This window comes from Oncorhynchus gorbuscha, linkage group LG13 (assembly GCF_021184085.1).
Source record: "Oncorhynchus gorbuscha isolate QuinsamMale2020 ecotype Even-year linkage group LG13, OgorEven_v1.0, whole genome shotgun sequence".
NCBI classification, from domain to species: domain Eukaryota; kingdom Metazoa; phylum Chordata; class Actinopteri; order Salmoniformes; family Salmonidae; genus Oncorhynchus; species Oncorhynchus gorbuscha.
Genome location: NC_060185.1, coordinates 5,589,494 through 5,616,993, shown reverse-complemented (window position 1 = coordinate 5,616,993; position 27,500 = coordinate 5,589,494). Strand labels below are relative to the sequence as shown.

The window sequence follows — 27,500 nt, the reverse complement described above, 5'->3', positions numbered from 1 at the left end:
ACTAACACTGAGTGGCTGCTGCCAACACACTGTCATTGACACTGACCCAACTCCAGCCATTTTAATAATGGGAATTGATGGGAAATGATGTAAATATATCACTAGCCACTTTAAACAATGCTACCTTATATAATGTTACTTACCCTACATTATTCATCTCATATGTATATGTATATACTGTACTCTACATCATCGACTGCATCCTTATGTAACACATGTATCACTAGCCACTTTAACTATGCCACTTTGTTTACTTTGTCTACACACTCATCTCATATGTATATACTGTACTCGATACCATCTACTGTATGCTGCTCTGTACCATCACTCATTCATATATCCTTATGTACATGTTCCTTATCCCCTTACACTGTGTATAAGACAGTAGTTTTGGAATTGTTAGTTAGATTACTTGTTGGTTATCACTGCATTGTCGGAACTAGAAGCACAAGCATTTCGCTACACTCGCATTAACATCTGCTAACCATGTGTATGTGACAAATAAAATTTGATTTGATTTATATACAGGGGGTACCAGTACAGAGTCAATGTGGAGGCTATATACAGGGGGTACCGGTACAGAGTCAATGTGGAGGCTATATACAGGGGGTACCGGTACAGAGTCAATGTGGAGGCTATATACAGGGGGTACTGGTACAGAGTCAATGTGGAGGCTATATACAGGGGGTACTGGTACAGAGTCAATGTGGAGGCTATATACAGGGGGTACTGGTACAGAGTCAATGTGGAGGCTATATACAGGGGGTACCGGTACAGAGTCAATGTGGAGACTATATATTCATTAACTCTTGGAAGTGCTTGCACAAAGGATAGTAACATCTCATCCTGTGTTTTTGGAATCTGAATATCTGGACTTGTCCAGTGACTGTTGAGAAAGATCAGCTGACAACAGGGGAAAGTCCTTGTGTCGGCACGGAGAGACGGCTGACAGGAGGGAATAGACCCCACTGGGACAGTCATGGGGTAGCTTCCCATTTCTGTAGTTTCCCATGCTTCGCAGTATGTTGGAAACACCCGCTTTAGCTACAGAAAGTCAAAATACGAGAATACCCCTAGAGTCTGCGAGAGCGGGGGCGGAAGATGACTCATCGGCTGACAACATGGTAACGACTGGACTGGAAACGACTACGAGTAATGAGAGCACAGCACAGGAGAACACCACAGCAACTGTCACAAGTTCTGCTGCAACAGTGGGCCATAAACAGATGCAGGTATGTGTCTGTGGTTGGAGGAAAGTTACATCAAACCATGGGTTGAGGATCCACCAGGGGAAGAAGGGGTGTTTGGGTAAAGAGAGACAGAGAACTCGCATTGATTACTTTCTGCGAAAGCGATCAAATCAGTCGAATGAAGCACAGCAACTGGACCGCAAACCATAGTTTGCAGTGCATCAGTACCACTGTCATGGAGGACGTAAACTCAAGCACCGAAGTAGCAACTGAGGTGGAACCAACAACAGGAGTGGAACTCACCCAGCCTCCCAGACCTGCAGTCGAGAGGAGACTACCAGGGCACAGACCGTATGTGAAGTGGCCTGGCGCCAGTGACAAGAAGTTGTGGGAAACAGTGAATACTGACCTTACCTTGACCCTCGAGAAACTTCGAGGCACAGTGGAGAAGAAGTTGGAGAGGATGGGGGACATCATCTATGAGTACGGGACAGAAAGATTTGGAGTGGAAGAGGCAAAAGGCGGGAGAAAGGTTCCAACCCCACCAGTTTCCAGAAGGCAACAAGAAATCAAGCGCCTCGTTCAAGAAAGGCGGCAGCTTAAGAAACAGTGGAAGAAGGCCTCGGAAGTGGAAAAGAGGCACTTCAAGCTGACATCAAAACCTGGTTGGCATCCCTCCGTAGAGCAGAGAACCTACGGAAAAAAGAACAAACTAGAACTCGATTCTATAAAGATCCCTTCAAGTTCCTTAAAAGTCTCTTCACAAAAGAAAAAAGTGGAGCTCTAAAAACAACAAAGAAAGATCTAGAGGAGCACCTGAGAATAACAAACGTTGACTCAAAGCGACATGAACATCTGGCCATCCCATCAGATATCCCACCCATTGAACCCCCCGGAACATCATATTGAGACCAGCCCTCCGACATGGAAAGAGTTCGACGGGCAAGAACAGCATCAGGCCCGGGGCCAAATGGAGTCCCGTACAAAGTGTATAAGAACACACCAGACGTCCTGAGGTTCCTCTGGAGGCTTATGAGAACAGCTTGGCAGAAGAAGATAATACCCAAAGTGTGGCGTAGGGCAGGCGGGGTCCTGATCCCTAAGGAGAAGGATGCAGTGAACATCAGCCAATTCCGCCCAATCTCCTTACTGAATGTCGAGGGAAAAATCTTCTTTAGTGTCATTGCCCAGAGGATGGCCGAGTACCTACAAAGGAATACGTACGTCGATGCATCTGTACAGAAGGCAGGAATATCAGGGTTCTCTGGCTGCTTGGAACATTCCAGCATGATCTGGCATCAGATCCAAATGGCCAAGGTGGAGAAAAGGGACCTCCATGTAGTCTTCCTCGACCTCGCCAATGCATTTGGCTCTGTGCCCCATGAACTCCTGTGGTCTGCCTTCAGATTTTTCCACATACCGGACACCATCACAAACCTGGTGAAGTCGTACTTCCAGGATCTGCAGTTCTGCTTCACCACCTCAGAGTTCACCACCTCATGGCAGTGCCTGAATGTAGGTATAATGGCGGGATGTACCATTTCTCCGTTGGCATTCACAATGGCAATGGAGGTTATCATCAGATCCTCAAAATGGGTTGCTGGTGGACAGCGAGTCGACTCTGGTTTCCGCCTCCCTCCACTCAGAGCCTACATGGACGACATTACAACATTGACCACCACTGTCCCATGCACCAGGAGACTGCTCAGAAAACTTGAGGAGAACATCAGCTGGGCCCGTATGAAGATTAAACCATCCAAGTCACGCAGCATCTCGATTGTGAAGGGAGTACTCTCTGACCTGAAATTCTTCATCGGAGATGTCCAAATCCCAACAGTGTCTGAGCAGCCGGTAAAAAGCCTTGGAAGGTGGTATGATGCAAGCCTGAAGGACAAAGACCAGGTGCAACAGCTGCGCAAAGACATCAGTAGTAGCCTACAGTCCATCGACAACACCCAGCTACCTGGAAAGTTAAAGGCCTGGTGTATGCAGTTTGGTCTCCTACCCCGGGTGTTGTGGCCCTTAGCACTGTATGAGGTTCCAATCTCAACAGTGGAGAAGATGGAAAGAGGAGTCACAGGCTACTTAAAGAAGTGGCTTGGAGTTCCACGATGCCTTACCACCATAGGCCTCTATGGAGATGGTGTCCTCAAGCTGCCCCTCACCAGTCTAACAGAGGAATTCAAGTGTGCAAAAACCAGGCTCCAAATGACACTGAATGAATCTCGAGACCCAGTGGTGAGCAACAACGCGCCAACCTTGGCAACTGGGCGCAAATGGAGGCCAGGAAAAGCAGTCCAGGAGGCAACAGCAGCCCTCAGACATGCTGACATTGTGGGTCATGTTCAGCAAGGGAGAGGAGGCCTTGGGCTAACTAGCCGTGCTGCTTGGAGTAAGGCCACTGCACCAGAGCGGCGGAAGATGGTAGTGCAGGAAGTATGCCATCAGGAGGAGGCTGCAAGGTGGGCCAAGGCAGTCTCTCTTGCCAAACAGGGACAGTGGACTCGATGGGACAGTGTGGAGAAGAGGAAGATCAGCTGGAAGGATCTGTGGGCCATGGAAGCGAGGCGGTTGAGCTTTTCCATCAGAGCAACATATGACGTCCTTCCAACACCAGTTAATCTTCACCAATGGTATGGTGAAGATCCGGACTGTGCCCTCTGTTCCATGCCAGCCAACCTCAGGCACATTCTCACAGGCTGTAAAACAAGCCTCGCCCAAGGACGCTACACTTGGCGTCACAACCAAGTCCTTAAAAACCTTGCGTCCGCCCTGGAGGACAAGCGAGCTGCCACCAACTCCCTACCACCCACAGCAGCATCACACTCCTTACGGACAAACTTTGTCCGCGAAGGGGCTAAACCACCGAAGAGCGGCTCTACACCATTAGAGTCAATGTGAAGACTATATACAGGGGGTACCGGTACAGAGTCAATGTGGAGGCTATATACAGGGGGTACCGGTACAGAGTCAATGTGGAGGCTATATACAGGGGGTACCGGTACAGAGTCAATGTGCAGGAGCACCGGTGTCAAGGTGATTGAGGTAATATGTACATGTAGGTAGAGTTATTAAAGTGACGATGCATAGATAATTACAGAGAGTAGCAGCAGCGTAAAGGTGGGGGGGAATGAAAATATTCTGGGTGGCCATCTTATTAGATGTTCAGGAGTCTTATGTCTTGGGGGGTAGAAACTGTTTAGAAGCCTCTTGGACCTAGACTTGGCGCTCCGGTACCGCTTGCCGTGCGGTAGCAGAGAGAACAGTTAATGACTAGGATGACTGGAGCCTTTGACAATTTTTTGGGCCTTCCTCTGACACCGCCTGGTATAGAGGTCCTGGATGGCAGGAAGCTTGGCCCCAGTGATGTACTGGGCTGTACGTACTACCCTCTGTAGTGCCTTGCGGTCGGACGCCGAGCCCTTACCATACAAGTCAGTGATGCTCTCGATGGTGCTGCTGTAGAACCTTTTGAGGATTTGAGGACCCATGCTAAATCTTTTAAGTCTCCTGAGGGGGAATAGGTTTTGTCGTGCCCTCTTCACAACCGTCTTGGTGTGTTTGGACCATGTTAGTTTGTTGGTGATGTGGACGCCAAGGAACTTGAAGCTGTCAACCTACTCCACTACAGCCCCGTTGATGAGAATTGGGGCGTGCTCTGTCCTCCTTTTCCTGTAGTCCACAATCATCTCCTTAGTCTTGATCGCGTTGAGGGAGAGGTTGTTGTCCTGGCACCACACGGCCAGGTCTCTGACCTCCTCCCTATAGGCTGTCTTGTCGTTATCGGTGATCAGTCCTACCACTGTTCCATCTCTATCTTTTTTTATCTTTCTTTCTCTCTTGTTTCTCTCTCTTTCCCACACTCCCCCCTCTCCTCCCCATCATAACCTCTCTCTCTCTCTCTCTCTCTCTCTCTCTCTAGTCCGAGGTAGACCAGCAGATCGTGGTGGTTCAGGGTCAGGGGTCGGAGGTCAGGAGTGTGAGCGTGCCCTGGTGCAGAAGCTGAGAGAGCGCTGTGAGGACCAGGCTCGACAGCTCCAGTCTCTGCAGGCTGAACTGAAGAGGGCTTCTCTTGGACTAGAGGTGTTTGCCATTACTACACAGCACTTCTGCCACAAGGTAATAAACGGTATAACTTTGCTTATAAGAATTTTTTATGAACCAGCTATATAGTGTTAATGAAGCAGCTATATAGTGTTTATGAAGCAGCTATATAGTGTTTATGAAGCAGCTATATAGTGTTTATGAAGCAGCGATATAGTGTCTATCTCCTGTCTCTGTAGTAAGGTAGCTTTATGTACAGTACACCCCCTGGACAGTGTCTATCTCCTGTTTCTGTAGTAAGGTAGCTTTATGTACAGTACACCCCCTGGACAGGACACTAGTCTATCTCCTGTTTCTGTAGAGTGACAGCTTTATGTACAGTACACCCCCTGGACAGGACACTAGTCTATCTCCTGTTTCTGTGGTGAGACAGCTTTATGTACAGTACACCCCCTGGACAGGACACTAGTCTATCTCCTGTTTCTGTGGTGAGACAGCTTGATGTACCAGGACACCCCCTGGACAGGACACTAGTCTATCTCCTGTTTCTGTGGTGAGACAGCTTTATGTACAGTACACCCCCTGGACAGGACACTAGTCTATCTCCTGTTTCTGTGGTGAGACAGCTTTATGTACAGGACACCCCTGGACAGGACACTAGTCTATCTCCTGTTTCTGTGAGGTGAGACAGGACACCCCTGGACAGGACACTGGTCTATGTGACAGCTTTATGTACAGTACACCCCTGGACAGGACACTAGTCTATCTCCTGTTTCTGTGGTGAGACAGCTTGATGTACCAGGACACCCCCTGGACAGGACACTGGTCTATCTCCTGTTTCTGTAGAGTGACAGCTTTATGTACAGTACACCCCCTGGACAGGACACTAGTCTATCTCCTGTTTCTGTGGTGAGACAGCTTGATGTACCAGGACACCCCCTGGACAGGACACTGGTCTATCTCCTGTTTCTGTAGAGTGACAGCTTTATGTACAGTACACCCCCTGGACAGGACACTAGTCTATCTCCTGTTTCTGTGGTGAGACAGCTTGATGTACCAGGACACCCCCTGGACAGGACACTAGTCTATCTCCTGTTTCTGTGGTGAGGCAGGACCATAGCACTTCACAATGTAATGTGGGGAAGTCACCAGTACTGGGTTCAAATACTATTTAAAATATCTCACATACATTTAAAGTAAGCATTATATTTACTTGGAAAGACAAGTAGTTGAATATTTTAATGGAATCGAAAATACACTTGAAAAGTATTTTAAAATACACACACACACACACACACACACACACACACACACACACACACACACACACACACACACACACACACACACACACACACACACACACACACACACACACACACACACACACAGGTTGAACAGGCTGATGTATAGATTTACTGTACTGTACAGATTTACTGTACTGAATACATGACTAATATTACATCATCATGTCTGTACCTTCCTTCTGTAAAGATACAGTACCATCTCCCTGTAAGGATACTGTACCATCTCCCTGTAAAGATACAGTACCATCTCCCTGTAAAGATACAGTACCATCTCCCAGTACCATCTCCCTGTAAAGATACAGTATCATCTCCCTGTAAAGATACAGTATCATCTCCCTGTAAAGATACAGTACCACCTCCCTGTAAAGATACAGTACCATCTCCCTGTAAAGATACAGTATCATCTCCCTGTAAAGATACAGTACCATCTCCCTGTAAAGATACAGTATCATCTCCCTGTAAAGATACAGTATCATCTCCCTGTAAAGATACAGTATCATCTCCCTGTAAAGATACAGTACCATCTCCCTGTAAAGATACAGTACAATCTCCCTGTAAAGATACAGTATCATCTCCCTGTAAAGATACAGTACCATCTCCCTGTAAAGATACAGTATCATCTCCCTGTAAAGATACAGTATCATCTCCCTGTAAAGATACAGTACCACCTCCCTGTAAAGATACAGTACCATCTCCCAGTACCATCTCCCTGTAAAGATACAGTATCATCTCCCTGTAAAGATACAGTACCACCTTCCAGTACCAGCTCCCTGTAAAGATACAGTATCATCTCCCTGTAAAGATACAGTACCACCTCCCAGTACCATCTCCCTGTAAAGATACAGTACCATCTCCCTGTAAAGATACAGTACCACCTCCCAGTACCATCTCCATGTAAAGATACAGTACCACCTCCCTGTAAAGATACAGTACCATCTCCCTGTAAAGATACAGTACCATCTCCTGTAAAGATACAGTACCATCGTCCCTGTAAAGATACAGTACCATCTCCCTGTAAAGATACAGTACCACCTCCCTGTAAAGATACAGTACCATCTCCCTATAAAGATACAGTACCACCTCCCTGTAAAGATACAGTACCACCACCCTGTAAAGATACAGTACCACTTCCCAGTACCATCTCCCTATAAAGATACAGTACCATCTCCCTATAAAGATACAGTACCATCTCCCTATAAAGATACAGTACCACCTCCCAGTACCATCTCCCTGTAAATATACAGTACCATCTCCCTATAAAGATACAGTACAATCTCCCATTACCATCTCCCTGTAAAGATACCCTGCCATCTCCCTGTAAATATACAGTACCATCTCCCTGTAAAGTAACAGTACCATCTCCCTGTAAAGATACAGTACCATATCCCTGTAAAGATACAGTACCATCTCCCAGTACCATCTCCTTGTAAAGATACAGTACCACCTCCCTGTAAAGATACAGTACCATCTCCCTGTAAAGATACAGTACCACCTCCCAGTACCATCTCCCTGTAAATATACAGTACCATCCTTGTAAAGATCTACCACCTCCCTATAAAGATACAGTACCGTCTCCCAGTACCACCTCCCTGTAAAGATACAGTACCATCTCCCTATAAAGATACAGTACCACCTCCCAGTACCATCTCCATGTAAAGATACAGTACCACCTCCCTGTAAAGATACAGTACCATATCCCTGTAAAGATACAGTACCATCTCCCAGTACCATCTCCTTGTAAAGATACAGTACCACCTCCCTGTAAAGATACAGTACCATCTCCCTGTAAAGATACAGTACCACCTCCCAGTACCATCTCCCTGTAAATATACAGTACCATCTCCTTGTAAATATACAGTACCACCTCCCTGTAAATATACAGTACCACCTCCCAGTACCATCTCCCTGTAAATATACAGTACCATCTCCATTGTAAAGACACAGTACCACTGTAAATATACTACTATCCTGTAAAATATACCACAGTACCTGTACCGTCTCCCTGTAAAGATACAGTACCACCTCCCTGTAAAGATACAGTACCATCTCCCTATAAAGATACAGTACCACCTCCCAGTACCATCTCCATGTAAAGATACAGTACCACTGTACCTCCCTGTAAAGATACAGTACCAGTACCACCTCCCTGTAAAGATACAGTACCATCTCCCAGTACCATCTCCTTGTAAAGATACAGTACCACCTCCCTGTAAAGATACAGTACCATCTCCCTGTAAAGATACAGTACCACCTCCCAGTACCATCTCCCTGTAAATATACAGTACCATCTCCTTGTAAAGATACAGTACCACCTCCCTGTAAATATACAGTACCACCTCCCTGTAAAGTTACAGTACCATCTCCCTGTAAATATACAGTACTATCTCTCAGTAAAGACACTGTACCATCTCCCAGTAAAGACACTGTACCATCTCCCTGTAAATATACAGTACTATCTCTCAGTAAAGATACAGTACCATCTCCCAGTAAAGACACTGTACCATCTCCCTGTAAAGATGCAGTACTATCTCCCTGTAAAGATACAGTACCACCTCCCTGTATATATACAGTACCAACTCCCTGTAAAGTAACAGTACCATCTCCCTGTAAAGATACTGTACCATCTCCCTGTAAAGATACTGTACCATATCCCTGTAAAGATACAGTACCATCTCCCTGTAAAGACACTGTACCATCTCCCATTCCAAGCGTGGGTACAGTACCATCTCCATGAAAAGATACAGTACCATCTCCCATTACCATCTCCCTGTAAATATACAGTACCATCTCCCATTATCATCTCCCTGTAAAGATACAGTACAATCTCCCATTACCATCTCCCTGTAAATATACAGTACCATCTCCCTGTAAAGATACTGTACCATCTCCCTGTAAAGATACTGTACTATCTCCCTGTAAAGATACTGTACCATTTCCCTGTAAAGATACAGTACCATCTCCCTGTAAAGATACAGTACCATCTCCCTGAAAAGATACAGTACCACCTCCCTGAAAAGATACAGTACCATCTCCCATTACCATCTCCCTGTAAAGATACAGTACCATCTCCCTGAAAAGATACAGTACCATCTCCCATTACCATCTCCCTGTAAATATACAGTACCATCTCCCTGAAAAGATACAGTACCCTCTCCCATTACCTTCTCCCTGAAAAGATACTGTACCATCTCCCTGAAAAGATACAGTACCATCTCCCTGTAAATATACAGTACCATCTCCCAGTACCATCTCCCTGTAAAGATACAGTATCATCTCCCTGTAAAGATACAGTACCATCTCCCTGTAAAGATACAGTACCATCTCCCTGAAAAGATACAGTACCATCTCCCTGTAAAGATACAGTACCATCTCCCTGTAAAGATACAGTACCATCTCCCTGTAAAGATACAGTACTATCTCCCTGTAAAGATACAGTACCATCTCCCTGTAAAGATACAGTACCATCTCCCTGTAAAGATACAGTACAATCTCCCATTACCATCTCCCTGTAAATATACAGTACCATCTCCCTGTAAAGATACAGTACCATCTCCCTGTAAATATACAGTACCATCTCCCAGTACCATCTCCCTGTAAAGATACAGTACCATCTCCCTGTAAAGATACAGGACCATGGACCTCCCAAGTAGCGCAGCAGTCTAAGGCACTGCATCGCAGTGTGGCGTCACCCCAGACCCGTGTTCGTTCCAAGGCTGTGTCACAACCGGCCATGATTGGGAGTCCCATAGAGCAGCGCACAATTGGCCCAGTGTCGTCCGGGTTAGGGGAGGGTTTGGCCCAGCGTCATCCGGGTTAGGGGAGGGTTTGGCCCAGTGTCGTCCAGGTTAAGGGAGGGTTTGGCCCAGTGTCGTCCGGGTTAGGGGAAGGTTTGGCCCAGTGTCGTCCGGGTTAGGGGAGGGTTTGGCCCAGCGTCGTCCGATTTAGGGGAGGGTTTGGCCCAGCGTCGTCCGGGTTAGGGGAGGGTTTGGCCCAGCGTCGTCCGGGTTAGGGGAGGGTTTGGCCCAGTGTCGTCCGGGTTAGGGGAGGGTTTGGCCCAGTGTCGTCCGGGTTAGGGGAGGGTTTGCAGGAGGGGGCTTTACTTGGCTCATCGTTCTCTGGCGACTCCTTGTGGCGGCCAGGCGCCTGCAGGCTGACTTGATCGTCAGTTAAACAGTGTTTCCTCTGACACTTTGGTGCAGCTGGCTTCCTGGTTAAGCGGGCGGGTGATAAGAAGCGTGGTTCGGCGGGTCATGTTTCAGAGGACGCATGACTCGACCTTCGCCTCTCCCGAGCCCATTTATTTCCACACACCCCATTTAGCCATACCCTAGATTTAGCTGTACTTCCACACACCCCATTTAGCCATACCCTAGGGTTAGCTGTATTTCCACACACCCCATTTAGCCATACCCTAGGATTAGCTGTATTTCCACACACCCCATTTAGCCATACCCTAGCGTTAGCTGTATTTCCACACACCCCATTTAGCCATACCCTAGCGTTAGCTGTATTTCCACACACACCATTTAGCCATACCCTAGCGTTAGCTGTATTTCCACACACCCCATTTAGCCATATCCTAGCGTTAGCTGAACTGACGCCGCTGGCCACCCACAGACTACTTAAAGGATGCTTGAAATTCCTTTAAAGTACTTTGAGTGTTGGCTTGAATCTGCCTGGAGTACCAGATGCGCGAGGTTTGCACTTTTGGGATTTTGTTATTGGTTTTAATTGAATATCTATTGAGAGCTGCTTTGAGGTTTTAGGATTGTAAATGCCTTGTCCTTGTACTGTATCTTCTTAAAGATTTCACAATCACAGTTCACTGTCTCTTCCCTATTGGCTCTGAGCCAGAGCTTGGCCCCACCCAAGGAAGAGATAGTGATCAGATTACAGTTGGATGGCTGAAAGCATTTAGTCTCACTGATGGAAATGCATCACTCCTTTCTCCTTCCCTCCCATCACTCCTCCCTCCTCACCTCACCCTTCCTTATCCTACCTCTCTCTCCCTCCCTCCCATAGCTTTTCCTTCCTTCATCCATCCTCACCCATCCTCCATCCCCCTTACCCTCTCCCACCCATCCTCCCTCCCTTAGTCTTCCTCATCCATCCTCCTTCCCTCACCCTTCCTCATCCATCCATCCTCGCTCCCTCACCCTTCCTCACCCATCCTCCCTCCCCCTCACCCTTCCTCATCCATCCTCCTTCCCTGACCCTTCCTCACCCATCCTCCCTCCCCCTCACCCTTCCTCATCCATCTTCCTTCCCTCACCCTTCCTCATCCATCCTCCTTCCCTGACCCTTCCTCACCCATCCTCCCTCCCCCTCACCCTTCCTCATCCATCTTCCTTCCCTCACCCTTCCTCATCCATCCTCCTTCCCTGACCCTTCCTCATCCATCCTCCTTCCCTGACCCTTCCTCATCCATCCTCCTTCCCTGACCCTTCCTCATCCATCCTCCCTCCCTCACCCTTCCTCACCTATCCTCCCTACCCCTTACCCTTCCTCACTCATCCTTCCTTCCTCCCTCACTCACCCTTCCTCATCCATCTTCCTTCCCTCACCCTTCCTCATCCATTCTCCTTCCCTGACCCTTCCTCACCCATCCTCCCTCCCCCTCACCCTTCCTCATCCATCCTCCTTCCCTGACCCTTCCTCATCCATCCTCCCTCCCTCACCCTTCCTCACCCATCCTCCTCCCTCACCCTTCCTCACCCATCCTCCCTCCCCCTCACCCTTCCTCATCCATCTTCCTACCCTCACCCTTCCTCATCCATCCTCCTTCCCTGACCCTTCCTCACCCATCCTCCCTCCCCCTCACCCTTCCTCATCCATCCTTCTTCCCTGACCCTTCCTCACCCATCCTCCCTCCCCCTCACCCTTCCTCATCCATCTTCCTTCCCTCACCCTTCCTCATCCATCCTCCTTCCCTGACCCTTCCTCACCCATCCTCCCTTCCCCTCACCCTTCCTCATCCATCCTCCTTCCCTGACCCTTCCTCATCCATCCTCCCTCCCTCACCCTTCCTCACCCATCCTCCCTCCCAGTCACCCTTCCTCATCCATCCTCCTTCCCTGACCCTTCCTCATCCATCCTCCCTCCCTCACCCTTCCTCACCTATCCTCCCTACCCCTTACCCTTCCTCACTCATCCTTCCTTCCTCCCTCCCTCACCCTTCCTCACTCACCCTTCCTCCCTCCCTTACTCTTCCTCACCCATCTCCTGTAGTCCAGCACCACTGTTGCTAAAAGCATTCTTATTGATCTGTGGTTATTGATCTGTGATTATTGATCTGTGGTTATACGTCATGGAAATGGGACACCTGAGCCGTACTGTGAATAACTATTCTGTTTCAAGGCGGTTGGTTGTGCTACTTAGCTTGTGTCTTGGTTAATTTGTGAGCGGTGTCTGGTTTCTAGTCTGGTTAGTTGTCTGGTTAGTAGTCTGGTTAGTTGTCTGGTTAGTTGTCTGGTTGGTTGTTTGATTGGTTGGTTGTAACATTGTTTGACAGTGTGATGGATGAAGGGTTGTTGGATGGGCTGGTAGTCAGAGGATGAGGCTGGTGGATTGATGTTGGATGGGCTGGTAGTCAGAGGATGAGGCTGGTGGATTGATGTTGGATGGGCTGGTAGTCAGAGGATGAGGCTGGTTGATCTTGGTTGGGCTGGTAGTCAGAGGAGGAGGCTGGTGGATTGATGTTTGATGGGCTGGTAGTCAGAGGAGGAGGCTGGTGGATTGATGTTGGATGGGCTGGTAGTCAGAGGATGAGGCTGGTTGATCTTGGTTGGGCTGGTAGTCAGAGGAGGAGGCTGGTGGATTGATGTTTGATGGGCTGGTAGTTAGAGGAGGAGGCTGGTTGATTGATGTTGGATGGGCTGGTAGTTAGAGGAGGAGGCTGGTTGATTGATGTTGGATGGGCTGGTAGTCAGAGGAGGAGGCTGGTTGATTGATGTTTGATGGGCTGGTAGTCAGAGGAGGAGGCTGGTTGATTGATGTTGGATGGGCTGGTAGTCAGAGGATGAGGCTGGTTGATCTTGGTTGGGCTGGTAGTCAGAGGAGGAGGCTGGTGGATTGATGTTTGATGGGCTGGTAGTCAGAGGAGGAGGCTGGTGGATTGATGTTGGATGGGCTGGTAGTCAGAGGATGAGGCTGGTTGATCTTGGTTGGGCTGGTAGTCAGAGGAGGAGGCTGGTGGATTGATGTTTGATGGGCTGGTAGTTAGAGGAGGAGGCTGGTTGATTGATGTTGGATGGGCTGGTAGTTAGAGGAGGAGGCTGGTTGATTGATGTTGGATGGGCTGGTAGTCAGAGGAGGAGGCTGGTTGATTGATGTTTGATGGGCTGGTAGTCAGAGGAGGAGGCTGGTTGATTGATGTTGGATGGGCTGGTAGTCAGAGGAGGAGGCTGGTTGATTGATGTTTGGTGGGCTGGTAGTCAGAGGAGGAGGCTGGTTGATTGATGTTGGATGGGCTGGTAGTCAGAAGAGGAGGCTGGTTGATTGATGTTGGATGGGCTGGTAGTTAGAGGAGGAGGCTGGTTGATTGATGTTTGATGGGCTGGTAGTCAGAGGAGGAGGCTGGTTGATTGATGTTGGATGGGCTGGTAGTCAGAGGAGGAGGCTGGTTGATTGATGTTTGGTGGGCTGGTAGTCAGAGGAGGAGGCTGGTTGATTGATGTTTGATGGGCTGGTAGTTAGAGGAGGAGGCTGGTTGATTGATGTTTGATGGGCTGGTAGTTAGAGGAGGAGGCTGGTTGATTGATGTTGGATGGGCTGGTAGTCAGAGGATGAGGCTGGTTGATCTTGGTTGGGCTGGTAGTCAGAGGAGGAGGCTGGTGGATTGATGTTTGATGGGCTGGTAGTTAGAGGAGGAGGCTGGTTGATTGATGTTGGATGGGCTGGTAGTTAGAGGAGGAGGCTGGTTGATTGATGTTGGATGGGCTGGTAGTCAGAGGAGGAGGCTGGTTGATTGATGTTTGATGGGCTGGTAGTCAGAGGATGAGGCTGGTTGATCTTGGTTGGGCTGGTAGTTAGAGGAGGAGGCTGGTTGATTGATGTTGGATGGGCTGGTAGTCAGAGGAGGAGGCTGGTTGATTTATGTTGGATGGGCTGGTAGTCAGAGGAGGAGGCAGGTGGATTGATGTTTGGTGGGCTGGTAGTCAGAAGAGGAGGCTGGTTGATTGATGTTGGATGGGCTGGTAGTCAGAGGAGGAGGCTGGTTGATTGATGTTTGATGGGCTGGTAGTCAGAGGAGGAGGCTGGTTGATTGATGTTTGATGGGCTGGTAGTCAGAGGAGGAGGCTGGTTGACTATTTTTTTTTTAAGATTCACGTGTGCGTGTACTCACTAATATTATGTAAATGTGTAGGTGCTCCTTGTAGAAGTGCCATGCCAGTTAATAGGCTAGTTATTGATTCGTTCCTCCCCCATCTCCTTCTGGGTAAGCCGGTGTGTATCTGTGTGTGCGCATGTGTGTGTGTGTGTGTGGGTGGGGGGTGGCTAGTTACACAAGGCTATGGCAGGCAGACAGAGTCGGTGCTCAACCCTGTCACTTTGGCACTAGTCTTTTGTTCCAGCAGAGATCACACAGAGCGATCGGACGGGACTCAGCAGGAAAAGAGGTGAGGCTGGCTCGCTCTTCCTCCTCCTCCCGTTTCTCCTGTCTCCATCGCTCCATCCCTCCATCGCTTCATCTCTCCATCCATCCCTCCCTTCTTCTCCCTCCTTTCTCTCTCTGCCAAGATCTCCCTCTATTTCCATCTCTCCATCCCTCCCTTTCTTCTCCCTCTATTTCCATCTCTTTGCCTCATTCTCTCCTTCCTCTTCTTAACTTCCCTCCCCTTCTTTGTTTTGCGTCCTTACCTCCCTCTATTCCATCTCTCCCCTCCCCCCACTCTCTTCTGCACTTTCCTTCTGCCTCTTCTATTTTTCTCCCTCTCTGTCTGTCTGGGTGTGTGTGCTGCACCCCAGCAGCATTAGCAGCAGTGTGGATGAATCAGTGTACTATGGGCCATTACTGCTCTAGCCTCTACCTCCGCTTGCTGGACCGCACGGTAAACAGCTTCCAGCAGCTTCTAGATGCATCCTTCCTCAGTCAGGACTAGCTTCAGCTGACTGTATTTTTATGTTTGTATGTTTGTATGTTTGTATGTTTGTATGTTCGTATGTTTTTTAAGTTTGTATGTGAGGAGAGAGAGATTTATATTATTATTTGTTATTCTTTATATTTTTTTACAATGTATATTGTATACATTATTGCTCTCTCTCTCTCTCTCTCTCCATCTCTCTCTCTCTCTTCTCTATCTCTCTCTCTCTCTCTCCATCTCTCTCTCTCTCTCTCCATCTCTCTCTCTCTCTTCTCTATCTCTCTCTCTCTCTCTTCTCTATCTCTCTCTCTCTCTCTCTCTCTCTCTCTCTCTCTCTCTCTCTCTCTCTCTCTCTCTCTCTCTCTCTCTCTCTCTCTCTCTCTCTCTCTCTCTCTCTCTCTCTCTCTCTCTCTCTCTCTCTCTCTCTCTCTCTCTCTCTCTCTCTCTCTCTCTCTCTCCTCTCTCTCTCTCTCTCTCTCTCTCTCTCTCTCTCTCTCTCTCTCTCTCTCTCTCTCTCTCTCTCTCTCTCTCTCTCTCTCTCTCTCTCTCTCTCTCTCTCTCTCTCTCTCTCTCTCTCTCTCTCTCTCTCTCTCTCTCTCTCTCTCTCTCTCTCTCTCTCTCTCTCTCTCTCTCTCTCTCTCTCTCTCTCTCTCTCTCTCTCTCTCTATCTATCTCTCTCTCTCTCTCTCTCTCTCTCTCTCTCTCTCTCTCTCTCTCCATCTCTCTCTCTCACTCTCTCTCTCTCTCTCTCTCTCTCTCTCTCTCTCTCTCTCTCTCTCTCTCTCTCTCTCTCTCACTCTCTCTTAATCTCTTTCTCTCTCTCTCAATTCAATTTCAATTTAATTTTAAGGGGCTTTATTGGCATGGGGGAAACATATGTTTAACATTGTCAAAGCAAGTGAAATAGATAATAAACAAAAGTGAAATAAACAATAAAAATGAACAGTAAACATTACACTCACAAAAGTTCCAAAAGAATAAAGACATTTCAAATGTTATATTATGTCTATATACAGTGTTGTAATGATATGCAAATAGTTAAAGTACAAAAGGGAAAATAAGCATAAATATGGGTTGTATTTACAATGGTGTTTGTTCTTCACTGGTTGCTCTTTTCTCGTGGCAACAGATCACAAGTATTGCTGCTGTGATAGCACACTGTGATATTTCACCCAAAAGATATGGGAGTTTATCAGAATTGGATTTGTTTTCTAATTCTTTGTGGGTCTGTGTTTAATCTGAGGGAAATATGTGCCTCTAATATGATCATATATTTGGCAGGAGGTTTAAGAAGTGCTGCTCAGTTTCCACCTCATTTTGTGGGCAGTGAGCACATAGCCTGTCTTCTCTTGACAGCCATGTCTGCCTACGGCGGCCTTTCTCAATAGCAGGGCTATGCTCACTGAGTCTGTACATAGTCAAAGATTTCCTTAATTTTGGGTCAGTCACAGTGGTCAGGTATTCTGCTGCTGTGTACTCTCTGTTTAGGGCCAAATAGCATTGTAGTTTGCTCTGTTTTTTTGTAAACTCTTTCCAATGTTTTCTCATGATTTGGTTGGGTCTAATTGTGCTGCTGTCCTGGGGCTCTGTAGGGTGTGTTTGTGTTTGTGAACAGAGCCCCAGGACCAGCTTGCTTAGGGGACTCTTCTCCAGGTTCATCTCTCTGTAAGTGATGGCTTTGTTATGGAAGGTTTGGGAATCGCTTCCTTTTAGGTGGTTGCAGAATTTAACGGCTCTTTTCTGGATATTGATCATTAATGGGCTCCCAACCATAAAGGACAATAGGTTCTGTAACGGATTCAAGTATTTTTAGCCAGATCATAATTGGTCTGTCAAATGTTAATGAGATGGCGTAGAAGGCCCTTCTTGCCTTGTTTCTCAGATTGTTCACAGCTTTGTGGAAGTTACCTGTAGTGCTGATGTTTAGGCCGAGGTGTGTCTAGTTTTTTGTGTGCTCTCGGGCAACGGTGTCTAGATGGAATTTGTATTTGTGGTCCCGGCAACTGTCTGACAGAATCTGTGCATAAGATCTAGGTGCTGCTGTAGGCCCTCCTTGGTTGGGGACAGAAGGGCCTGATCATCAGCAGATTCTAGCAGGGGGAGGCCGGGTGCTACAGACTGTTCTAGTGCCTGCGCCAATTCATTGATATATATGTTGAAGAGGGTGGGGCTGTATCCCTGTCTCACCCCACGGCCCTGTGGAAAGAAATGTTAGTTGTTGTTGCCAATTATAACCGCAGACTTGTTGTTTGTGTACATGGATTTTATAATGTAGTATGTTTTACCCCCAACACCACTTTTCATCAGTTTGTATAGCAGACCCTCATGCCAAATTGAGTCAAAGGCTTTTTTGAAATCAACAAAGCATGAGAAGACTTTGCCTTTGTTTTGGTTTGTTTATTTGTCAATTAGGGTGTGCAGGGTGAATATGTGGTCTGTTGTACGATAATTTGGTAAAAAGCCAATTTGACATTTGCTCAGCACATTGTTTTCATTTTGGAAATGTAGGAGTCTGCTGTTAATGATAATGCAGAGGATTTTCCCAAGGTTACTGTTAACACATATTCCACAGTAGTTATTGGGGTCAAATTTGTCTCCACTTTGTGGATTGGGGTGATCCGTCCTCGGTTCCAAATATTTGGGAAGATGCCAGAGCTAAGGATGATATTAAAGAGTTTTAGTATAGCCAATTGGAATTTGTTGTCTGTATATTTGATCATTTCATTGAGGATACCATCCACACCACAGGCCTTTTTGGGTTGGAGGGTTTGTATTTTGTCCTGTAACTCATTCAATGTAATTGGAGAATCCAGTGGGTTCTGGTCATCTTTAATAGTTGATTCTAAGATTTGTAATTGATCATGTATATGTTTTTGCTCTTTATGCTTTGTTATAGAGACAAAAAGACCTCTCTCGCTCTGTTTGTGTTTCTCTCTCTCTCTGTCTCTACAGTGCCCTTATATAACACTATATGCTGAGTGTCTGTGTCTTTTCATATGCAGACTGCTGTGTTTGTGAAGAAGTGTGTCATTGCAGGAGAGGGAGGAAGTGAAGAAGTGTGTTATTACAGGAGGAGTGTGTCATTGCAGGAGAGAGAGGAAGTGTGTCATTGCAGGAGAGAGAGGAAGTGAAGAAGTGTGTTATTGCAGGAGAGAGAGGAAGTGAAGAAGTGTGTTATTGCAGGAGAGGGAGGAAGTGAAGAAGTGTGTCATTGCAGGAGAGAGAGGAAGTGTGTCATTGCAGGAGAGAGAGGAAGTGAAGAAGTGTGTCATTGCAGGAGAAGTGTGTTATTGCAGGAGAGAGAGGAAGTGTGTCATTGCAGGAGAGAGAGGAAGTGAAGAAGTGTGTCATTGCAGGAGAGAGAGGAAGTGAAGAAGTGTGTTATTGCAGGAGAGAGAGGAAGTGAAGAAGTGTGTCATTGCAGGAGAGAGAGGAAGTGAAGAAGTGTGTCATTGCAGGAGAGAGAGGAAGTGAAGAAGTGTGTTTTTGCAGGAGAGAGAGGAAGTGAAGAAGTGTGTTATTGCAGGAGAGGGAGGAAGTGTGTTATTGCAGGAGAGAGAGGAAGTGTGTTATTGCAGGAGAGAGAGGAAGTGTGTTATTGCAGGAGAGAGAGGAAGTGTGTTATTGCAGGAGAGGGAGGAAGTGTGTTATTGCAGGAGAGGGAGGAAGTGTGTTATTGCAGGAGAGGGAGGAAGTGTGTTATTGCAGGAGAGGGAGGAAGTGTGTTATTGCAGGAGAGGGAGGAAGTGTGTTATTGCAGGAGAGGGAGGAAGTGTGTTATTGCAGGAGAGGGAGGAAGTGTGTTATTGCAGGAGAGAGGGAGGAAGTGTGTTATTGCAGGAGAGAGAGGAAGTGTGTTATTGCAGGAGAGGGAGGAAGTGTGTTATTGCAGGAGAGGGAGGAAGTGTGTTATTGCAGGAGAGAGAGGAAGTGTGTTATTGCAGGAGAGAGAGGAAGTGTGTTATTGCAGGAGAGGGAGGAAGTGTGTTATTGCAGGAGAGAGAGGAAGTGTGTTATTGCAGGAGAGGGAGGAAGTGTGTTATTGCAGGAGAGAGAGGAAGTGTGTTATTGCAGGAGAGAGAGGAAGTGTGTTATTGCAGGAGAGGGAGGAAGTGTGTTATTGCAGGAGAGGGAGGAAGTGCGGTCAACATGTAGGCTGTTATCATTCCTAAATATGGGTCTCACTATCAGTTCTAGAGATCTAAGGTCAGGGCCTTATGTTGTGACGTTAGCATTTCTACTGGACTTGTCTGGTTGGTGGTGTTGTTATAGACTGTTGTCGTATTGATCATTACAATCATACAATTACTGTCTTATCAGTCTTCCCATGGACAGATTACAGTGCATGTTTCCATAGCCTCTAGTCTGCTCTATGTCCTGACTCTAGTCTGCTAGTCTGCTCTATGTCCTGACTCTAGTCTGCTGGTCTGCTCTATGTCCTGACTCTAGTCTGCTGGTCTGATCTATGTCCCGACTCTGCTATACTGGTCTGCTCTTTGTCATGACTCTGGTATACTGGTCTGCTCTATGTCATGACGCTGGTCTGCTCTATGTCCTGACTCTAGTCTGCTAGTCTGCTCTATGTCCTGACTCTAGTCTGCTAGTCTGCTCTATGTCCTGACTCTAGTCTGCTAGTCTGCTCTATGTCCTGACTCTAGTCTGCTGGTCTGCTCTATGTCATGATTAGTCTACTGGTCTGCTCTATGTCGTGATTAGTCTACTGGTCTGCTCTATGTCGTGACTCTGGTCTGCTGGTCTGCTCTATGTCCTGACTCTGGTCTGCTGGTCTGCTCTATGTCCTGACTAGTCTGCTGGTCTGCTATATGTCGTGACTCTGGTCTGCTGGTCTGCTCTATGTCGTGACTCTGGTCTGCTGGTCTGCTCTATGTCGTGACTCTGGTCTGCTCTATGTCCTGACTAGTCTGCCTGGTCTGCTCTATGTCATGACTAGTCTACTGGTCTGCTCTATGTCCTGACTCTGGTCTGCTGGTCTGCTCTATGTCCTGACTAGTCTGCCTGGTCAGCTCTATGTCCTGACTCTAGAGTCTGCTGGTCTGCTCTATGTCCTGACTAGTCTGCTCTATGTCCTGACTAGTCTGCTCTATGTCATGACTCTGGTCTGCTCTATGTCATGACTCTGGTATACTGGTCTGCTCTTTGTCATAACTCTGGTCTGCTCTATGTCATGACTCTGGTCTGCTCTATGTCATGACTCTGGTCTGCTCTATGTCATGACTCTGGTCTGCTGGTCTGCTCTATGTCCTGACTCTGGTCTACTGGTCTGCTCTATGTCCTGACTCTGGTCTGCTCTATGTCCTGACTCTGGTCTGCTCTATGTCGTGACTCTGGTCTGCTCTATGTCGTGACTCTGGTCTGCTCTATGTCATGACTCTGGTCTGCTCTATGTCGTGACTCTGGTCTGCTCTATGTCGTGACTCTGGTCTGCTCTATGTCGTGACTCTGGTCTGCTCTATGTCGTGACTCTGGTCTACTGCTCTGGTGTAATAGATGGCTGTGTATCCCTGAGGGGAGAATATTTAATTTATTTTATAGATGGAGCAGCTGATGTCCTTGAGGACAGAAAGCAGTGTGATGACACTCCCTGTCTCACTGTCTCCCTGTCTCTCTGTCTCCCTGTCTCCCTGCATGATGACACTCCCTGTCTCTCTGTCTCCCTGTCTCTCTGTCTCCCTGTCTCTCTGTCTCCCTGTCTCCCTGTCTCTCTGTGTGATGACACTCCCTGTCTCCCTGTCTCTCTGTCTCTCTGTCTCCCTGTCTCCCTGTGTGATGACACTCCCTGTCTCTGTCTCCCTGTCTCCCTGTCTCTCTGTCTCCCTGTCTCCCTGTGTGATGACACTCCCTGTCTCCCTGTCTCCCTGTCTCTCTGTGTGATGACACTCCCTGTCTCCCTGTGTGATGACACTCCCTGTCTCCCTGTCTCTCTGTGTGATGACACTCCCCGTCTCTCTGTGTGATGACACTCCCTGTCTCCCTGTCTCCATGTCTCTCTGTCTCTCTGTCTCCCTGTCTCCCTGTGTGATGACACTCCCTGTCTCCCTGTCTCCCTGTGTGATGACACTCCCTGTCTCCCTGTCTCCCTGTCTCTCTGTGTGATGACACTCCCTGTCTCCTTGTGTGTTCTGCGTTCCAGGAAGTAAATGGATTATGTTGCCGTGGTAAAGGGGAATATGAGATGAGGAAGGAGGGGCTGGCTGGGGGACTGGGCTTCCTTCATCGCCACTGACCTGAAAGCAAACGCTGGATGTCTGCCAAGTATTCCATGTCACCGTTCCAGTTGTTTTATTCATATCGGTGCAGATGAAGGAAAGCAAATGAGGAGATGAGATGAAGGAGATGAGGAGAGGAAGCCACTTTAGACCATTGAGGTACAGCCATAGTTCTGTGAGGGAGGACCGCATCATAATTACATTATGCTGACTCGTATTCCACTCTTGTCCTGTTCAGTTGGCTAGTAACTTCCTGTTGACTCTCTCTCTCTCTCTCTCTCTCTCTCTCTCTCTCTCTCTCTCTCTCTCTCTCTCTCTCTTTCTCTCTCTCTCTGTCTCTCTCTCTCTCTCTCTCTCTCTCTGTCTCTCTCTGTCTCTCTCTCTCTCTCTCTCTCTCTCTCTCTCTCTCTGTCTCTCTCTCTCTCTCTCTCTCTCTCTCTGTCTCTCTCTCTCTCTCTCTCTCTCTCTCTCTCTCTCTCTCTCTCTCTCTCTCTCTCTCTCTCTCTCTCTCTCTCTCTCTCTCTCTCTGTCTCTCTGTCTCTCTGTCTCTCTGTCTCTCTGTCTCTCTGTCTCTCTCTCTCTCTCTCTCTCTGTCTCTGTCTCTCTCTCTCTCTCTCTCTCTCTCTCTCTCTCTCTCTCTCCTCTCTCTCTCTCTCTCTCTCTCCTGGTCTATTTAGAACAGTGTTAGCTAAGTGCCTCAACCTCCTGCAATATAAATCAATCATTCACATCAGATATACATTGTTAAACTGTTGGTTTATATTGATCTGATCTTATTTACTACTTGTGTGCAAGGAAGGTGATCAAATATATATATATATATATTTTTAATCAGTGTGATGGTGTGTGTGTTTTGTGTTGTGTCAGGCTTTGTGAGTAGGGTTGTTCTGGCTCTAGCAAGGTGTCACGTTATAAAGAGTCCCCATGCAGGGCTGTTCTGGCTCTGCTCAGACTGGGAAGATGATGCTCTGGCAGGGTGTCACGTTATAAAGAGTCCCCATGCAGGGCTGTTCTGGCTCTGCTCGGACTGGGAAGATGATGCTCTGGTAGGGTGTCACGTCATAAAGAGTCCCCATGCAGGGCTGTTCTGGCTCTGCTCTGACTGGGTAGATGATGCTCTAGCAGGGTGTCACGTCATAAAGAGTCCCCAGGGATGTAGCTGGGAGCACCATTCATCATGTTAACTGCTCACACACACACAACAATAGACTGAAATGTGATGTATGCCCCAAGAGACATGTACACCAGTGGAGACTGCTGAGGGGAGGACGGCTCTTAACAATGACTGGAACGGAGTATATGGAATGGCATCAAACGCCATGGAAACCATTCCACTGATTCCATTCCACTGATTCCATTCCACTGATTCCATTCCACTGATTCCATTCCACTGATTCCACTCCACTGATTCCATTCCACTGATTCCACTCCACTGATTCCACTCCACTGATTCCATTCCACTGATTCCATTCCACTGATTCCACTCCACTGATTCCACTCCAGCTATTACCATGAGCCCCGCCCTCCTCAATTAAGGCGTCACCAACCTCCTGTGATGTACCGGTGATTTCAGGTCAACCTCGGAGAAGCAGTTTCAACCTCATGGGTCCTGCTTTTTTTAACTGTTAAAAACATATCCTCCATGCTTGACGGAAGTGTCTGTGTGTTTCAGAGTGAGAGTGCCATCCTGAAGGAGAGGGAACTGTCCCTGGAGCTTGCCAGGATCAGGGATGAAGTGGGTAAGTCAACGCCTGCCATGCCAGTTGGATTGCTAGCTGGGTTGCTACCTGAATGCTATCTGGATTGCAGGCTGAATGCTATCTGGATTGCAGGCTGAATGCTATCTGGATTGCAGGCTAAATGCTATCTGGATTGCAGGATGATTGCTATCTGGATTGCAGGATGAATGCTATCTGGATTGCTAGCTGAATGCTATCTGGATTGCAGGATGATTGCTATCTGGATTGCAGGATGAATGCTATCTGGATTGCAGGCTGAATGCTATCTGGATTGCAGGCTGAATGCTATCTGGATTGCAGGATGAATGCTATCTGGATTGCAGGCTAAATGCTATCTGGATTGCAGGATGAATGCTATCTGGATTGCTAGCTGAATGCTATCTGGATTGCTAGCTGAATGCTATCTGGATTGCTAGCTGAGTGCTATCTGGATTGCTAGCTGAATGCTATCTGGATTGCAGGCTGAATGCTATCTGGATTGCAGGCGAAATGCTATCTGGATTGCTAGCTGGATTGCTAGCTGAATGCTATATGGATTGCTTGCTGGGTTGCTAGCTGAATGCTATATGGATTGCTAGCTGAATGCTAGCTGGATTGCTAGCTGGATTGCTAGCTGGATTGCAGGCTAAATGCTATCTGGATGGCTAGCTGGATTGCTAGCTGAATGCTAACTGGATGCTAGCTGAATTGGTAGCTGGATTGCTAAATCAAATCAAATCAAATTTTATTTGTCACATACACATGGTTAGCAGATGTTAATGCGAGTGTAGCGAAATGCTTGTGCTTCTAGTTCCGACAATGCAGTGATAACCAACAAGTAATCTAACTAACAATTCCAAAACTACTGTCTTATACACAGTGTAAGGGGATAAGGAACATGTAGTCCAGTGGTCCTGTGTAGCTCAGTTGGTAGAGCATGGCGCTTGTAACGCCAGGGTAGTGGGTTCGATCCCCGGGACCACCCATACGTAGAATGTATGCACGCATGACTGTAAGTCGCTTTGGATAAAAGCGTCTGCTAAATGGCATATATTATATTATTATTATGTACATAAGGATATATGAATGAGTGATGGTACAGAGCAGCATACAGTAGATGGTATCGAGTACAGTATATACATATGAGATGAGTGTGTAGACAAAGTAAACAAAGTGGCATAGTTAAAGTGGCTAGTGATACATGTGTTACATAAGGATGCAGTCGATGATGTAGAGTACAGTATATACATATGCATATGAGATGAATAATGTAGGGTAAGTAACATTATATAAGGTAGCATTGTTTAAAGTGGCTAGTGATATATTTACATCATTTCCCATCAATTCCCATTATTAAAATGGCTGGAGTTGAGTCAGTGTCAATGACAGTGTGTTGGCAGCAGCCACTCAGTGTTAGTGGTGGCTGTTTAACAGTCTGATGGCCTTGAGATAGAAGCTGTTTTTCAGTCTCTCGGTCCCAGCTTTGATGCACCTGTACTGACCTCGCCTTCTGGATGATAGCGGGGTGAACAGGCAGTGGTTCGGGTGGTTGATGTCCTTGATGATCTTTATGGCCTTCCTGTAACAACGGGTGGTGTAGGTGTCCTGGAGGGCAGGTAGTTTGCCCCCGGTGATGCGTTGTGCAGTCCTCACTACCCTCTGGAGAGCCTTACGGTTGAGGGCGGAGCAGTTGCCGTACCAGGCGGTCATACAGCCCGCCAGGATGCTCTCGATTGTGCATCTGTAGAAGTTTGTGAGTGCTTTTGGTGACAAGCCGAATTTCTTCAGCCTCCTGAGGTTGAATAGGCGCTGCTGCGCCTTCTTCACGACGCTGTCAGTGTGAGTGGACCAATTCAGTTTGTCTGTGATGTGTATGCCGAGGAACTTAAAACTAGCTACCCTCTCCACTACTGTTCCATCGATGTGGATAGGGGGGGTGTTCCCTCTGCTGTTTCCTGAAGTCCACAATCATCTCCTTAGTTTTGTTGACGTTGAGTGTAGCTGGATGCCACATGTTTCCGGGAATGTGATATTTTAGGAAATAGGGGACTATAGACAAGATACACTGAGTGGTTGCCAGCTAGGTAGGGAGATGGTGAGATGGTGAGTCACTGGGCTGTGGCAGCAGGTATGCTACATTACCATGTAATCTATTATACAGAATATGAACCTGTAATGACAGGGCAGGAGCTAGTCTCCCTAGAGAGGGATGGGCCTGGTGAAGGATTCATGTTAGACAGGTTACCCTGTCTGATATGTTGGGGGATACAAGGAAAGATTCAGCATATAAATGTTACCCTGTATAAGGGCACAAGGCGAGACCCAAATGCAGACACAGGAGGCAGATGGTTGAGCTCCGATATTTATTATACCAAAAGGGGGAGGCAAAAGGCAGGTCGGGTACAGGTGAGAGTTCCTAAACCAGGTCAGAGTCCAAACAGTACAAGACGATAGGCAGTCTCGAGGTCAGGACAGTACCAGGGGATAGGCAGGCTCGAGGTCAGGACAGTACCAGGGAATAGGCAGGCTCGAGGTCAGGACAGTACCAGGGGATAGGCAGGCTCGAGGTCAGGACAGTACCAGACGATAGGCAGGCTCAAGGTCGGGACAGGCAGGTGTTCAGTAACCAGGTCAGAGTCCAAACAGTACAAGACGATAGGCAGGCTCGAGGTCAGGACAGGCAGACGGGCTCAGAGTCAGGACAGACAAGGGTCAAATCCAGGAAGTGCGAGAAAAAGAGAGACTGGGAAAAGCAGGAGCTGAGACACAAAAACACTGGTTGACTTGAGAAACAGGACGAACTGGCACAGAGAGACAGGAAACACAGGGATAAATACACTGGTACAGAGAGACAGGAAACACAGGGATAAATACACTGGCACAGAGAGACAAGAAACACAGACAAGAAACACAGGGATAAATACACTGGTACAGAGAGACAGGAAACACAGAGATAAATACACTGGCACAGAGAATCACCAAAACTCTTCCTAGAGCTGGCTGCCTGGCCAAACCGAGCAATCCGGGGATAAGGAACTTAGTCAGGGAGGTGATGGTGACTCTGACAGAGCTCCAGAGTTCCTCTGTGGAGATTGGAGAACCTTCCAGAAGGACAACCATCTCTGCAACACTCCACCACTTTGACCTTTATGGAGTTTGCCAGACGGAAGCCTCCCCTCAGTAAAAGGCACATGACAGCCCACTTCTGCCAAAAGATATCTACAAGATTCTCAGGTCTGATGTTACCAAGATTAAACTTTTGGGTCTGAATGCCAAGCGTCATGTCTGGAGGAAACCTGGCACCATCCCAACAGTGAAGCATGGTGGTGGCAGCATCATGCTGTGGGGATGTTTTTCAGCGGCAGGGACTGGGGGACTAGTCAGGATTGAGAGAAAGAATGGCAGAAAGTACAGACAGATCCTTCTAACAACGACCCTAAGCACACAACCAAGACAATGCAGGAGTGGCTTCTGAATGTCCTTGAGTGGCCCAGCCAGAGGCCAGATTTGAACCCGATCGAACATCTCTGGAGAGTTCTGAAAATAGCTGTGCAGCGACGTTCCCTTCGACCTGACATAGCTTGAAAGGATCTGCAGAGAATAATGGGAGAAACTCCCCAAATACAGGTGTGCCAAGCTTGTAGTGTCATGCCCAAGACTCAAGGCTGTAAAGGTGCTTCAACAAAGTACTGCGAAAAGGGTCTGAATACTTAATGTACTTAATGTACATTTTTCTTTGTCATTATGGGGTATTGTGTGTAGATTGATGAGAAAGCCCCCCAGAAAGTGTTCTACAGAACAATCAGAAAGGGGATTCATCAGAGAAAATCACTTTACCCCAGTCCTCAGCAGTCCAATCCCTGTACCTTTTGCAGAATATCAGTGTGATGTTTTTCCTGGAGAGAAGTGGCTTCTTTGCTGCCCTTCTTGA

The 27,500-nt window shown here is 47.5% G+C and overlaps 1 protein-coding gene across 1 annotated transcript in view; it reads left to right on the top strand.

Moving 5' to 3' along the window:
* The window catches only part of LOC123993825 (microtubule-associated tumor suppressor candidate 2-like), a 134,405-nt gene that overhangs the window by 97,462 nt on the left and 9,443 nt on the right, over nt 1-27,500 (top strand). Inside the window, exons 7-8 of the mRNA XM_046296294.1 lie at nt 5,113-5,309; nt 23,524-23,590. Coding sequence (XP_046152250.1) covers nt 5,113-5,309; nt 23,524-23,590 — 264 coding nt within the window. The remainder of the gene's footprint in view (nt 1-5,112; nt 5,310-23,523; nt 23,591-27,500) is intronic.